Below are 15,696 nucleotides of genomic sequence, written 5' to 3'. Positions count from 1 at the left end.
TAGGTATGCCAGAGGATTGTACCCAGGATGCCTGGTGCATGACTATGGCAATGGCCGTGGTTCTGGCTGCCTTGTCCGCGACGTCCAAAGACGCTTGGAGGGCTGTTTTAGCTATGAGTTGACCATCATTTACAATGGCCTGGAATTGTGATTGTTTCTCCTTGGGGAGCTCTGCTGTGAACAAGCTGAGTTTCCCATAATTATCAATCGTTTTTAGTCAGCAAGGCCAAATAGTTGGCGACTCGGAATTGTAATGTCGCAGAGGAGTAAATTTTTGGTTCAAAGAGGTCGAGCCTCTTGTGTTCTTTATCTTGTGGGGTCGATCTAAACTGTTGTTGTTTGCCACGTTGATTAGCGGCGTCAACCACCAACAAGTTGGGAAGCGGGTGTGAGAAGAGGAAGTCCTCCCCCCTTTTGGCGGGGACATAATACTTTCTGTCCGCCCTTTTGCATGTCAGCAGAATTGAGGCTGGTGTCTGCCAGACTGTCTCTGCTGGTTTTAAGATCGCATCATTGATGGGAGGAGCGATTTTGGAAGTTGATGAAGGTTGTAAGATTTGTACCAGCTTGTGTTGGTTTGTCTACACTTCCTATGACTACATGTCCTCGCATTGGGCAACCCGCTTAAACAGTTCCTCGAACTGTTTGAAGTCATTCTCTGAGGTAGGCGGCAGTGGCATGATTGCCTCATCCAGGGAGGAGGAAGAATTGTGAGCAGGCGATGTCACTTCCTGACCAGTGGCTGTTTCTGTGTTGGCCCCAACATCTTAAGCCTCCGTTGGTTGCAGGGTGAGAGACATGGGATTAGACCTCAGTTCGCCTCTATGAGCAGTGGTTGGCCTGGATTGGGCCCCAGTAAATTGCCCAGGGTTCCCAATGTGCTCACTGCATTGGGAAGGCCATTAGTGGGTACATCCACGGTTGGGCCAGCTGCCTATGAGGGTATTTAGGATCCATCTGGCACCAAGTTGGTCATTGGTCTTTCAGTGATGACTGGTGCAGCGAGAAAGTGCATGTTTCCTGCACATCATTATTGTCATCAGTGAACAAGTGTATTGCACCATCAGATGTAGGGGAATCTCCTCTATAACCGGAGAGCACTTGGTACCAAGTAGTGGGGACTGCAGTGCCGATGACATAGCCAAGTCTCTTTGTTGCAGTAAATTCTGTCAGCACTGATGGGGGACTCTTGTCAGTGCTGACATTGGTGCCATCAGATGTAGCGTTGATTTAGTGGGCGCCATCAGTGCCGACTTGGTTTTCTCAGCCAGTGCCAACTGCGATATCGGTGCCAGGGGCAGATGCATGATGCCTGAGGAGACGCTGGGCACGGGTCCCTTATGGGTGAATTCGGTGCTGTGCAGGAGGCATGTTGCCATCTGTGCCTCAACACCATCTCCTTCGCTCGGGACTTGGCAGAACCCGGAGTGTCATAGGCACTCACCCAAGCATGTGTCAGCATCAGCAGTAGCAAACTGGCAAGAGACTGCCTATTTTTCCGTGGTGCTCTCTGAGGAGATGTCTGTGCACTCTTCCTTGGTATTTTAGAGGAAGGCGTGTCTCCTGTCCCTGTGGCGGGGGGGCAAGGGCGTGGAAAGGAGGTCCACTGGTCTGGTTGGGGAAGTTTCTCCATCAGTATCATTTTCAAGCAGAGATCTTGGTCACGCCGGGCTCCTGTATTCAGATTACTTCAGTGGGTGCATTTTTGCAGGATATGCGTCTCCCCAAGACATCAGACACACAAAGAGTACCCATCCGAAACAGGCATTACTTTGCGACAAGAGCCGCAATCGCTTAAAGCCTGGGGAGCCAGGCATCTCTAACAGTTAACCGACCCCGGAGCGGGGAGGATAAACTGGGAAAGTAAACTTTTTTTTCCCCTTAAAACTATCACTAACACTAACTATAACTTGTAAAAGATTAACTAATTATTTAAACTTCTATCTTTTTTAAAGGTTTGGAGAGAGTAACGAACACTGCCCCTGAGCTCCGTCTTCAGCCGAGGACGGTTGAGAAGGGACTGGAGGGCTCAGGTTGTGCACACGCTAGATGCGGCACCAACAGCACTGCGAGACACCTACTGCACATGCGCGACCCACGTGGACACTGCTACCATAAATCTCCGATCGACGGCACCAGGATGCACCAACACTTGAAGTGGAGCACCCACAGGGACAGCAGTCTAAGTCACATTAGAAGGCAAACATATCAAGAAAGTAGACTAGTTCAGCACCATATTGGCCAACTGAGATCTCAGAAAGGAAGTGACATCAAGACACCCACTGCATTTTCTAAACTTAATAGTGTACAGAAATCAAAGATATATAACCTCAGAACAAAAGAGAGAATTTTCAATTCAAACAATCTCAGTGCTAACATGTGGCTGCAAAAGCTGGAGATCTACCAAAACATAAGATGGAAAACTAGACACCTTCAAAAATAAGTGCCTAGGAAAGATTCTGGGCATTGGTTGGAAAGACTTCATTACCAATGAAGAGATCCATGAAATCACCAACCATAAGCTCGTTTCCACCAGAATCAGAAGGAAGCATTGGACATATTTGGGGCATGTACTCCAGATCCCAACGCACAGACTCTCAAATGAAGCTGTCAAGTGGAAATCAACTGAAGTGAGGAAGTGAGAAAGCCCAAGAGAAACCTTAACAAGAGCAAAATAATCTAATCACAACACCACAGAGCAGATGGAAGCAGCAGCAAATGACAGAGAGGAATGCAACAGACTAGTTTCTGCCCTGTGTGTCAACATTTGCACAAAAGGGATGTAGTAATAAATAATAATGTACAGTATGAAACTGTAAGCAGATTAACATGCATAGTAAGTTTTAAGAGTAAAAAGAAGGCATTTTAAATTGCAGCATCTTTAAAATGGTGAGAGAGCCCCAATTTTTTAAAAAGTAATTTTAACTCCTAACTCTTCAAAGTATTTACTTGTATCTTTCTCAGAATTACTTTTATTCCCTCATAGTAAGTCTATTTTAAAAAATAGGATGCATACCTTCCTAAATAACAAAAAATGAAACTTTCACGTAATAGGAAAAAAAATATAACCTTTATTATGGGGTATCTATCAATACTTCCACAATCCTGCAAAAACTAACATCTAGAGTGTATAAATGTTTCAAATGTACTCCAAATTAAATGTAATCACCTGATCCACTTCATTGACAATATAGCCTAGAGAAAACAATTTTGGTGGGGAAAGGAGCATCAATTCAATTTTCATGTTCATTTTTTAGAGCCAATGGGAGATGTCACATTCAAGTCCTTTCTTTATCTAGGCAGGAAAAAGACAGTACCTAAGAAGTTTTCCAACTCTCTTCTGCAAGTAGAACTCAAGTATGTCCTATAGTGACCACTTGTATGGACAAAAGGACAGTTCATTCACTATGCCTATTCAATTCTTTTTGCTAAGATTTCTAACAACATTCTTCTTAGTGCCCATTGTGATGGTGAGAATTTTATCATATGGTCATCTGTGCACTAGGAACTGGACTGAGACCACAAGTCCACCTTACACAGAACATCAAGCAGCTGTCAGATCAACTTTTGGTCACTATCAGCTGGACTAAATTCAATTGGTGGCTGAGATGTGAAAGGCTCTATTCTCAATCATCTGAACCATCCAGATGGATATCACATAACATAACAGTTAAAGGAATAAAGAACACAAGACCATTGCTCACACATGAAACCACAAGACAGAAAAGTTAATGGTTCACTTTAGTTTAAAGGTTATGTATACAGTAATTGAATGACTGCCTATGTTCCAGAATCTTTGGTACTCAACTATCCCTGAACAACAGTTATTTTAAGACTTTTTTCAATGATAGGAGAAAAAAAAACTAAATGTAACCCATAACATGCAAAATTAAAAGGCATTTATACGCCCCCAAGTGAAAGACTTCTGTTGTAATAGGGATTTTCTGAGAAGTTTTACATGCAATTAAAATGAGATCAAAACCTCACTAACACATTTCTCCAGAAGGAGGTGAAAATTCAGGAGACATGATTTGAACCTGAAGCTTCACACCTTGCAGAGAAAATGCAAAACCAGTGTTTTTCAAATTTAGGTTTAATTTATTAACAATAAAACAAATATTCACAGCAAATTTATCAAGTTGTAAGAGTTTCATATGTGTACTATTGATTCATTTATGTTAGAAAAGGAATAAAAGGGTAGGTGTGTGGTTTGTTCTCTCGTCGTCCTCTTTTGATTTGGTTGTTCGTGTTCTTGGAACTATGTGCACTGAAGCAAGTTACCCAAAAATCTGTCCATCAGTAATATAGTTACAATGACACACTCACAAGGTTTTTGTTTTATTTTTGTTTTTCCTTCTTTCCTTCTTTGGTTTGGTACTGGCAGCCTGACAAAAGAAAATCTCCCAGTGTTCAGACACTTATGAAGATGTATCATGGTAAATCAGGCATTTTAATTTTGAAAGCATTACAGTTTTAACAACTGGTTATTGGTTTTATTAATTTTCAAAGAGCAGAACAAGTTGAAGATGATCAAATTATCACAACAGTAATGGTCATAAACTAAATACAATTTTCTAAGGTTCTCATAGATTCAATTTCTGTAATCTATAACTTGCAGAAGCAACCTCAGGAATTCAGTAATGTACAGGTACCAGGGTTTCATCTCTTATTTTCCCTAGCTTCTGATTGTGCATTTCTTTTATTTTGCTACTTGTTTACCATGTATTCTCACCAAAAATAGGAACAATTTCTTTAGTGTATTTTTAAGAATTCATTTACCTGACCCTGGCAGGCACTGAAAGGTATTTAAAATAATGTCTTTCATAAGTCTAGCTGAAACTATTTTTTCACAATTCCCAGTAAAATTGTATGCTTGTGATTCTCCAGGCAAGATAATTGAGTCATTTAAAAACTCAGCTACTAAAAATATAATCTTGGACGGAACTGTTTCCAAATGGTATGCCATAAGTTATACTACATTTGGTCAAGTAATTAGGTGTGCATGTAAATTCCACAGTTTGAAATGATCACTTCTTTAGTGCGGGGCAACACATTTGGTAACTCCTTTACCATATTTCAAGTATTACTGATTTTGAAAGAGGTAACAGAAATGTGACTAACACAATTCATTCTTTGTTAATTTCATGAAAAACTAGAAACCATGTTTAACAAAAAACAGAAAACTGGCAACACTTTTGTTCTTTCTGAAGCCTGAGAAGTGCACTAGACTATATTTGTGAAATTACTGAAATTTTCTTGCCTTTTTATAGGAGACTATACCCCACTGTCAGTTTTTTCTTTGCAGTACAGCACTAATAAGCTTGGTCCGACATCTGACATAGGCCTCCTGCAGGTTCCAATAGGCGTGATGAAAACAAATACCCTATGTGTCCAAGAGCCACACAGTCTATGGTTTTGTTTGCACATTTGTAATTAAGAGACAGTGAAATGCTTTGACCTGAATACATTTAATATTACACACTATACACTGTTAAGTATGGTCAAAGTATAGCAAAGACAGAGTACTGAAAAGTGCTATATAACTATGTGAAGAATGGATGTACCTTGTGTTTTTGTGGACTCCTTGATGATTTTCTGAAGCTCTTTCATTTCTCTGTCAAGTTCTTCATAGTTTATTTCCCTAGATTCAACCTTAGGAGCCTGGAACAGAGAAGGATCGGTACCAAGGTAGGAACACTGCAGGTGCCCACTGTCACTCAGAGTAACTATAACACCTTTCAAATCTCTGCATAAAGAGAGAGAGAAAAAGCTCATTAAAAAATTGAGAAGAATCACACAATCAATTATAAAACTCTAGAGGGTATTTTCTGATACTGTTTCTAACAAACAGTCTGCTGCTATAATGATATTTTAAACAAATCTTTAAGATTATTTGACCAAGCAAAAAACAAACACTTGTTATATTCACATTAATAATAAAATTAATCATGTTTATTATGACATTGCCCAGGGACCAAGCAAGAATGCCGCCACTGCCCCCGTTTTAGGCACTATACATACATACAATGCGATAAAGTCCCTGACCTAAAGAACTTACAAACTAAATACAGGGTAGTGGAAAAGGACAGACCAAACAAACAGAGTAAATAATACGATGGTTGCAAACATCATGTTTGTTTTGGTTTTGACTGATTTAAATCCTTTAAGTGAAATTAGGTTAGGAGGAGGATTAGTTAAATGAAAAGACTAAGGAAAGGAAGGAATAACACAGGTTGGCGCAAACAGCCAATCAGTGGAGAGACTGTTCAGAGTGCCATTCTCTGGCAAGATCCTATCTGCAGTTTCTTTCCCAAATGTCAATTGGCTGTTTGGAGGGGAACACCCCACCCTGGTCTTAGTGCCCCCCAGGAGGTCTCGCTTGCACTGTTCTGAGTCCAGTGGATACTGGGGGGGGGGCGGGAGTTGGCCGTGGGTAGGCCCCATTTTACCCCACACACACACTCCCAGAGCAGCCTACTTGAACTACTTTCTGCAACTAGTATACCAAATATTTTGCCTGTATTTTGTTCCATCTAATCATGTAACATACATATAAACTATCTTTGAAAGGTATTTAATAAGTCACTGGTAATTAAATGAAAGCTGCCACCCATTCTGCTTAACTTGAAATTTGTTATAGGTAGGAAGAGGACTTTCTCAACATGTACTAAATAAACAGTAAAGCAATCCTGTTAATGCAAGGCGATAATAAAACAGTTTCCATTCTACTTTTAAATTGGTTTCACATGTAGAACTTTAAGGTTTAGTATTTTTTAAAATCATGATAAGTCACCACAGTCTTGGCCTGCAATATATCCTTATTCGAGCCCTAGGCCTCTCCAAAATAGACATTGCCATTGCTGTCAAACATAGTGATTTTCTGGTGCAGAGACTAGGATGAAACTATCAAAACTTCAACTAGTTCCTAGATTCAAAGCTTCACTTAGATGATCAAGGCTAATGTACCATCCCACTATACTACCTAGGCCTGTCTAGAAGATTTCATTATACAAAGTTCATGCTGTAATATTACTTTTAAGAAATGACTGAAATACTGTAAATCATGTATTTGACAGCCATTTGAGAACCTACTGTAATATACCTTCTATTAAAAAATTCTGGGTTTATAAAAATAATAACTCAAAAATAATGGTATTTCTCTGAAGATTCGGCATTTACACACACTACAAAGTTCAAGATTACACATTTTGTTTAACCTTTGGGTTTTTTTCATGGGGGAAGCAGGTTGTGGGTAAGGAAAGGAGTTATTCAAGGGAAAAATTAAGGGTAAAATATTAAGGACTAGCACTTAAGTAGGACTAGGTCTAAAGTACTAAATGGTCTGAATCAACTCCATTATTATCAATGAAACTAAGTCAATATAAACAGCTGAGGACCTGGGATAATATGTTCAAAAGTAATCTCTGAAACTGCAACTCTCCCTAGGTACATTTATGTTTGGCAATCATATATTTTATTGACATCTAATTTACGAGCCAAACCAAAGCTGAACACACAAATCAGTCATTTACACATTTAAGTAGACTGTTGCCTTTGCAAATGCAATTTGCCCTCACATATCCACATTTTGGTATACTCACATGTTTATACACAAAAAATCGTGAGCACAATTTTAGAAGCTCACTTAAAAATCTTCTGAATATCTGAACTTTAAAAATAAAACTATGCCCATTTTGGTCAACTGCTCTTTCAGCCATTAGGTCCTTTAAAGCTGCTACGGCTCAGAAACGAATGAGTTGTTTTAAGAAAGCAGCATAACAGGCAATATTTTTCCTTTGCTTCAGCTAGGTTTTTGAAATGGCTTTATGTTCCTGCTGGGTCCTAAAATCTATGGTGTTTCATATTTATTTAAAATGAAATATCTATAATTATATGAAAGCCTTCTTAAGGATTTTTCTCTAGTTAATTCTTTTTGTGCATTTGTGGGTACATTAATATGACAAGAGGGATGTAGCTAATGAGTTGTAGCAAGTGAATTATGATGCATTAATTTTTCTGTTGGAATGTTAGTCATCCAATCAGATTCCTTTATTTTCTCAGGCTTTTCAAATATTGTTTAAAGTTGTATTTAATAGTTTTATAGCAGTTTCCCCACAGCTACTGCACCCATACAATATCCTGCAAAGGCCATTACTTCATTTGGCACATTTTACACTCAATCTGCAATTCCAATTACTTGTTAAATTTCTTTTATTGACTGTTTTACTATACATCACACAACAGTCAAAGCAACACTGAATCTGAAGGGACACTTTAATAGTGAAGAACTCAAAATATGAAACAAATTATTTTGGTATTTAAAATAACATTACTGAACAAAGCAACTCCTACACACATATGGTAATAATTTGAAAATCTACCTTTTATTGGATTTTGAATAATAATGGCATATGTTTTTTGTAGGTCTTCTCTTACAAAACAAATTGTTCACAACATATTTTTTAACAAATTTAAATGCTTTGGATATTTCCAGTCATACAATACCAAATCTGTAATTCAAATAGCTGGCTTCATAGAATTACAGAGTCAACTATTCTGATTCTTATTTTAAAAACAAACTAAAACACTATTCCATCACTTTTGCCACAATCAATTTTTACATTTTTAAAAAGTATTTAGAGTTTAATAGTCAATATCACTTATTTTCAAGTCAGTCTTTCAAGAATTACAGAAGCAGCTTTGTTAATTTGAGTGATGGCAGTTGTAAACTGCTAAATTAAAAAAATACATAGAAAATGCTTTATGGTGTACTTTTATTTGGTTGTCATTATTTATCATTTATAAAGAATGGAATTAAGAAATTAATTCCTAGACAATACTCAAGGACTTTATGTCTGATTCTCATAGACTTTACGGCCCGAAGCAACCAATACGATCATCTAGTCTGACCTCCTTCACATTGCAGGCTACAAAGAACCTCACCCACCCACTCCTGTGATAGACCCCTAACCTCTGGCTGAATTACTGAAGCAAGTCCTCAAATCATGGATTTAAAGACTTCAAGTTACAGAGAATTCACCATTTACACTAGTTTAAACCTGCCAGTGACCCATGCCTCATGCTGCAGAGAAAGGCAAAAAACCCTGAGAGTCTCTGCCAATCTCACCTGGGGGGAAATTTCTTCCTGACCCCAAACAAGACGAATCATGAGCATGGGGGCAAGATGCACCAGCCAGACACTTGGGAAATAACTCCCTGTAGTAACTCAGAGCCCTCCCTACCTAGTGTCCCATCGCCAGCCATTGGAGATATTTGCTGCTGGCAGTTGCAGAACAGCTACATGCCATTGTAGGCAGTCTCATCATACCATACCCTCCCTAAACCTATCAAGCTCAGTCATGAAACAAGTCAGGCTTTTTACCCCCTCTGCTCCCCTTGGAAGGCTGTTCCAGAATGTTACTCCTCTGAGCATTAGAAACCGTCACCTAATTTCAAGCCTCAACTTGTTGATGGCCAATTTATATCCATTTATTATTGTGTCCACATTGGTACTTAACATAAATAACTCCTCTCCTCCCTGGTATTTATCCCACTGATGTATTTATAGACAGAAATCATATCTCCCCCTCACCCTTCTTTTGCTTAGGGTAAACAAGCCAAGCTTTTTGAGTCTTCTCTAATAAGGTATGTTTTCCATTCCTCTGATGATCCAAGTAGCCCTTCTCAGCACCTGTCCCAGTTTGAATTCATATTTCTTAAACAAGGGAGACAATAATTGCACACAGTAGTCCAGGTGAGGTCTCACCAATGCCTTGTATACTGGCAATAACACTTCCCTATCTCTATTGGATACATCTCGCCTGATGCATCATAAGACTGCATTTGCCTTTTTCACAGCCGCATCACATTGGCAGTTCATAGTCAACCTGTGATCAACCAATAAATCCAGGTCTTTCTCCTCCTCTGTCACTTCCAACTGATAGATCCCCAACTCACAGCAAAAATTCTTGTTGTTAGTCCCTAAATGCATGATCTGCATGATTACATGTCATCCCATTTCTATTACTCCAGTTTACAAGGTCGTCCAGATCATCTCCTCTCACTTTGGTCACCTTATTGACTTCACTGGACTTACTCCTGATTTACACCAGTATAAGTGAAAATTCTTCATTCTGGATTATAGATACTGCAAACCATGTATCCAGAATGTCCCCAGAAAAGTTCCTCACTACCACTTTGCACCACTTTAACTGCAGCTTGGTAAAGTGTTTGATAAAATGAAGGATAAAGATCAGAAGAATGGAGAGAGAAAAGGGCTACCAACATGAAGGAATGGGAGAAAAAAAATGAGGCTTCCACTCAAAACAACCTGTTCACTTGAGATACTCTCTGAGGTTAGAGCCATTGGCTGGGATTTTCAAAGAAGACCTAAGAGAGTTAAGCGCCAACTACCCGTGAAATTTAATAGGATCTGGGTACCTAACTCCCTTAGGCACCTTTGAAAATCCCACTCCCTATGAGAAGTCCTTGAGAAAGGTTCTAGTAAAGAAAGGAAATAAATGCTTTCATAGATAAGGCTTCCCCATCCTGTTCCATGGAGACGGTCTTAAAAAAAATCCATTTGTTCACACACATTGGAGTTATTTTAAGGATACTTATATTGTGTATTTAAGATGAAATGCACATCTGTGATGAGGCCAGCACAAGGCATAGACAATACTTGGGTAGTACTGAAGTAGTGCATAGGTTTTTGTGCTTGTGCAGAGAGGTGAATTTCACCCTTTTTGACTAGTCCACTTTTTCGGTTACATGACAGCTTTTGAGTGGCGATTTCAAAAGACTGCCAGAAGCAAGTCCACTTACTAAATTTAGGATTCTTTTTACTTTTCTTCTTCAAGCTTTCCCCTGCAAAGATCAGGCTAGAAACTTGCTTTTTTATTTTATTTTATTTTTTAAATAAAAGCTGAAATTCTCACTCAGTCACAAGACTCTAGGAGCTAGGGCTTTAAGAAAAAACACCAAATATCATGAGGAATGCAATTTAATCAGGAAAGTTGGCAACAATGGATGCTATTCTTTACACACTGCAAGTAGTCCCATCCAATTCTTCAAGTTCTAGCTCTCCAGCAAGCCCTCAGACATGAGAGAATTCTCAGTGTGTAAGGTTAGGCACATATGTAATTTTCTGCAGGCTCAGAGCCCAACTTAGGTAAAGAAATACAATCACACCACATATTTTGTAGCACTATAAACAACATAAAACAATCTTTTCAAAGAAGCCTTTGAAAATGGCAATATTTTGTACATCTCTAGCCAGTATGGTAATAATTGATTAATTTAATCACTTTCTTCTTCCCTACCAAACTTTTCCTTAAAGTGGAATTAGGTGTAAATGTAGAGAGAGCTTCTAAAAATCCTTGTGTTTAACTTCTCAGATCAAACAATGTATTATTATGGCATACTCAAATTAAAAAATACAGCCATTCAGGTCATATTGTGTGTCATAACTGGCATCACTTCTGTTACAGCACCACCATGCAAAAAAATGGAAAATCTTTCAGCAAACTACAGACTTTGATTCCTGCAGTTTTCTTTCCATCAAATTGTGCAGTAAGTGTTAAGTTTTGCCATTTTTATATGGTGATGCTTTAGCAGTTGTGGTAGTTGTGGTGATGTCAGTTATAATAAGGAATAACAGATGGGCTGGAGTGAAGAACAAAGTATTTTCTAGCATCTGGATAGCTGTAGAAACTGAATAAGTGGTGCTTTTATTTTTAACTCCACCCACTACTACCCATTATTTGATTGCATTTTTACATCTTTTATACTTTCATTCAACTATAATCTTTCTTCATATTTTTCTCATTAACTTCAGTTCCTGTTGCCTTTGTGGTGTTTGCAGACACACAGCTGCATACAATGCATTCACCTAACCACACAGTCCACTACATTTTTGCAGTAGAGAACAAGTCATAACTTGAACTTTGAATTTGGACCAGGTTTACTTTTTCTAACTCAAATTAATCACACATTTTAATTTTCTTTTTAAAAAAATATTGGAAGCCTAAACTCCATAAAACCCAGCATATTTGATTTTTTAACTGATGGTTAAACTTCATCCTTTTGAACTACAGTATTTTGATTAAAACTTTCCATAAAAACGTGCGAGTCAAATTGCTAGGCTAAAATTCAGTTTCAAACTTAGGCCTCAATCCTGCAGATGCATGCACCTCAATTCAGCTAAGAATTTAAGCACGTACTTTGGTGAACAGGGATAGACTGCTGAATTGGTGCCTTAAGCACATGCATAATTTTACTCACAAGTAGTTCCATAAAGTTATGTACATGCTTAAATGTTTGCAGTGTCAAGGCCCAAGTTATAATCATATGCATGAGATAAGGCCTCATTCTGTGTGGCTACTGAACAGCCTAGAAAAAAAGCACACGCATTTTACTTGTTCTAAGTAAAAAAATACAGGAATAAATTATTACAGGATTTACTAGACAATTTTGTTATGTAGCACTAGGAATAAAAATTATTTGAGTCTAAAAAGTTACAAAATTTAGTTAAATAATTTTGCTAGAAAGCAACATTTTTTATTATTTAGCCATTGACATATAATAAAGTAATTGCCTAGTTACTAATTATTTACTTATAGGAATAATTTAGAGCAAGTAGTAAGGTTATCACATGCTATAGTCGTTTCTTCTCAATATTATGTTTCCCTTCCATGTGTAAGGGAATGAACATACATATAGGTTTAAGTTCAGTAGAAGAGAGTATCAGTACCAGTCCCTTGGATGAAGGTACACAATTTGTGTTGCTTTTTAGCATCACCCAACCTCAGAGGGCAAGCGCCAGACTAGTCTGGGGATTTAGGAGGAAGCAAAGGACAGGAGCAGTCGGTTAGAGTAACTCTCCTCTACAAATAGGCTTTTGAACCTGCAGATAAAGTGGAAAGAAAATTCTTGAAAGCAGCCAGTCATTCTCCCTGCTCTCATGGTCATAAGGCAACCAACCCCATAAGCACATCATGTGCACACAGTGCCAGGATGAGACAGATATCAAGCTTCTCTTCTCCATTCCATAGGTACTCTGCTTGGCTATGGTTATCATTGATGGATGCCCCCGATCTAGGACAACAGGGCTAGAAAACCAGAAACAAGTAGAAGAGTGAGTGTGTGCACCAAACATACACATACAGAAAACAAAAATGAAAAAAATAAAATCAGACCAGGCAGAATGATACATGTGAGAAAAAGAAAATGGTCAAAAATAAAAGAGGAGAGGTAGCAACAGCAAAGGCATGGTGCAAGGGGAGCACATATCCACCCCAAAAGGAGGCTCCAAACAAAAAAAGGTTGGATGACTGAAGAGCTGAGGACAAGACTTCCTGCCTCTTTCATAGTTGTACCGTAAGTGTTATAGATACCATAGTGTTATGATGTTGATCTTGGGGAAAGCTACTGGGATCACAAAAGGAAAGCAGCTGGTAGGAGGAAGACCATATGATTTGGCCTACTGCAGCAGACTATCATTCCAGTAAATTGGGTACTTGTCTCCAATAGTTGCCTTACAACTCTCCTTGCAATGCACCTAGCTGACTTTGCAATATATACAGAGAAGGGGAAATTCCCAGCACCTGCAGTGATCAACTGGTACACTGAAGGAGAAAATATGGCAAGCCTTATTTTATCATGTTTAATTACAATGCTGGTCATAAGAATATTCAGTCCTTCTGTAAATTCTATTAAGGGATAGATGGGAGAATTACAGTTGTTTGAACTATTTTAACTTTTCTCAAAGTTAATAGCAAGAGGAGGTAAAAGGAGATGCTATAGCTACAGCCAACACTACCCAATGTCTTGTGACAGAGACATAAAATGAGAGAGAGAAAAAATAACCTTTCAGATATAAATAGTATTAGAAAGAAATTTCAGATCTGAAAACTACTAAATTGCTTTCTGTTGTCTTACAAGAAGTTATAAAATTGCATATTGCTACTTTAGATTAATTTCTTCAGCCAGCAATTCTGAAGTGATACAGCAGTCACTGCATTTCTACATTTGAGTCTGTAAAAAAATTCTTCACCAAAGTTTTTCCTATATTACTTATAACTTCAAACAGATGCTTAATTTTTTACTATTCCTTAAACAGAGTCATGACCTAAAACATTAACACACTAGCGTCTGAGTAGATGACACATATGTGGTGGGTAGCTGCTGCAGATGTTCATACATTAAGTATGGCACACTGTCATATGTGTTATGGCTCATCCCATTAATAAAGAAGATGTACAGGAGGACTATGGTTGTCTTTTGGAGTTGAGTGGAAGGTGTGTGAGGATATAAAGCACAGCTAAGGCTCACTAGTAAGTTAAAGTGAGAGCATACTCGAAGAAGACAGAAAATAATTGACTAAACAAATGACTTTCAGATGCCAGGGTGAGTTTGCTGGGTTGGCAATTAGGGGGAAAGATTTTTTATTTGAAAATTTACTAAGCAAATTTGATACAGTGTCAATGAGAGAAACATGGAACCCTACAATGTCATTTTTACAGCACTATTTAGACTTGAAGTTCAATACAGAAATAAGTCTGGTTTCACCTTCTTAAGCGGTCCTGGTTTGTTTGTTTTTAAAGTATATGCTCTACTTTTATTTCATGTGTTTTAAACAATTGAACTTTCTTCAAAAAACAGTTTTTTCCCCACCTAAAATGATTGATACATATTTATTACCTTAACTCCATCTTTAAAAATTTGCATCTGGGAATTTAATATTTTAAGAAGTTCTATAGATTTCTTTTCTTTTAAGGTAATAAATGCTTTCTATTTATTCTTCAGTGAACACACAATTCCATTACCAAATAAAATGAAATTTACCTGCAAGATAAGTGAAAGTAGAAGCTTGAACTCTAGTTACTTTCACTGACTTGTTCTTACCCGTCATCCCTTCTAAAAAGGAGCACTGAAAATTTAAAATTGCTTAATACTTAACTCTTAATACTTAGTTCTGTGGATTTACTTTTACATTTGCTTCAACAGAATCTCTCCCATATGAAGGGCAAGTACAGTGCTTTCACTCATGGATAAAATACCTATAAAAATTCACAAGAGTAAATTACTGTCCAGATTCTTACCCCCTGATTTCCGCTCTCAAGAGTGAGACAGACTGAATACCCCTCTTGGGAGCTTGCTGCATCTCATGGATAGTAAGGGAAAGGAAGAAGAGAAGCTCATGGTGTAAGGGCAGTAATGGGAGCAGCAGATGTGATATCCTGGCCAACTGCTTCCACCTCAAAGGACACTCAATCTGTAGCTCCTGTTGAATAGTCAGAATTACTAATAATCTCTAGGGCTTGCTCAGAGTCCTCCAATGTCTAGTCATTCTGAGAAGAGTTCCAAATCCACGAAAGTCAACTCTCATTTGGACCACTTCCTGCTTCCACTCAAGGAAAAGATCTGGCAAGCCATTTGCATCCTTAAACCTCAATGCTTCAGTTTTGTTCTTTACCTGGCCAACCACATAATAGAGATCCTGGTACAGATCCTATGCTGCTTCCGGAGGTGGAACCAAAGTGCATATACTTCCAACTTCTCCCATCCCTGCCTGAACTCATGTCCATATGTGCAGGTTCTCATAGCTATGCATACATAACAATATATATTATAAATGGGTACATGTGACTGTTGCTGTATATCTTCCTCTTCTCTCCATAAAATAATACTGAGAAA

General features: G+C 38.2%; 1 protein-coding gene across 10 annotated transcripts in view; it reads right to left on the bottom strand.

Moving 5' to 3' along the window:
• The window catches only part of BBS9 (Bardet-Biedl syndrome 9), a 484,737-nt gene that overhangs the window by 379,161 nt on the left and 89,880 nt on the right, over positions 1–15,696 (bottom strand). For all 10 annotated transcript variants that reach the window (XM_065583753.1, XM_065583754.1, XM_065583755.1 and 7 more), the window contains one exon: positions 5,565–5,746. In XM_065583753.1, coding sequence (XP_065439825.1) covers positions 5,565–5,746 — 182 coding nt within the window. The remainder of the gene's footprint in view (positions 1–5,564; positions 5,747–15,696) is intronic.

Source organism: Chrysemys picta, chromosome 2 (genome assembly GCF_011386835.1).
Source record: "Chrysemys picta bellii isolate R12L10 chromosome 2, ASM1138683v2, whole genome shotgun sequence".
Lineage (NCBI taxonomy): Eukaryota > Metazoa > Chordata > Testudines > Emydidae > Chrysemys > Chrysemys picta.
The sequence above is the reverse complement of the archived record's forward strand: the minus strand, read 5'-3'. Positions and strand labels throughout refer to the sequence as shown.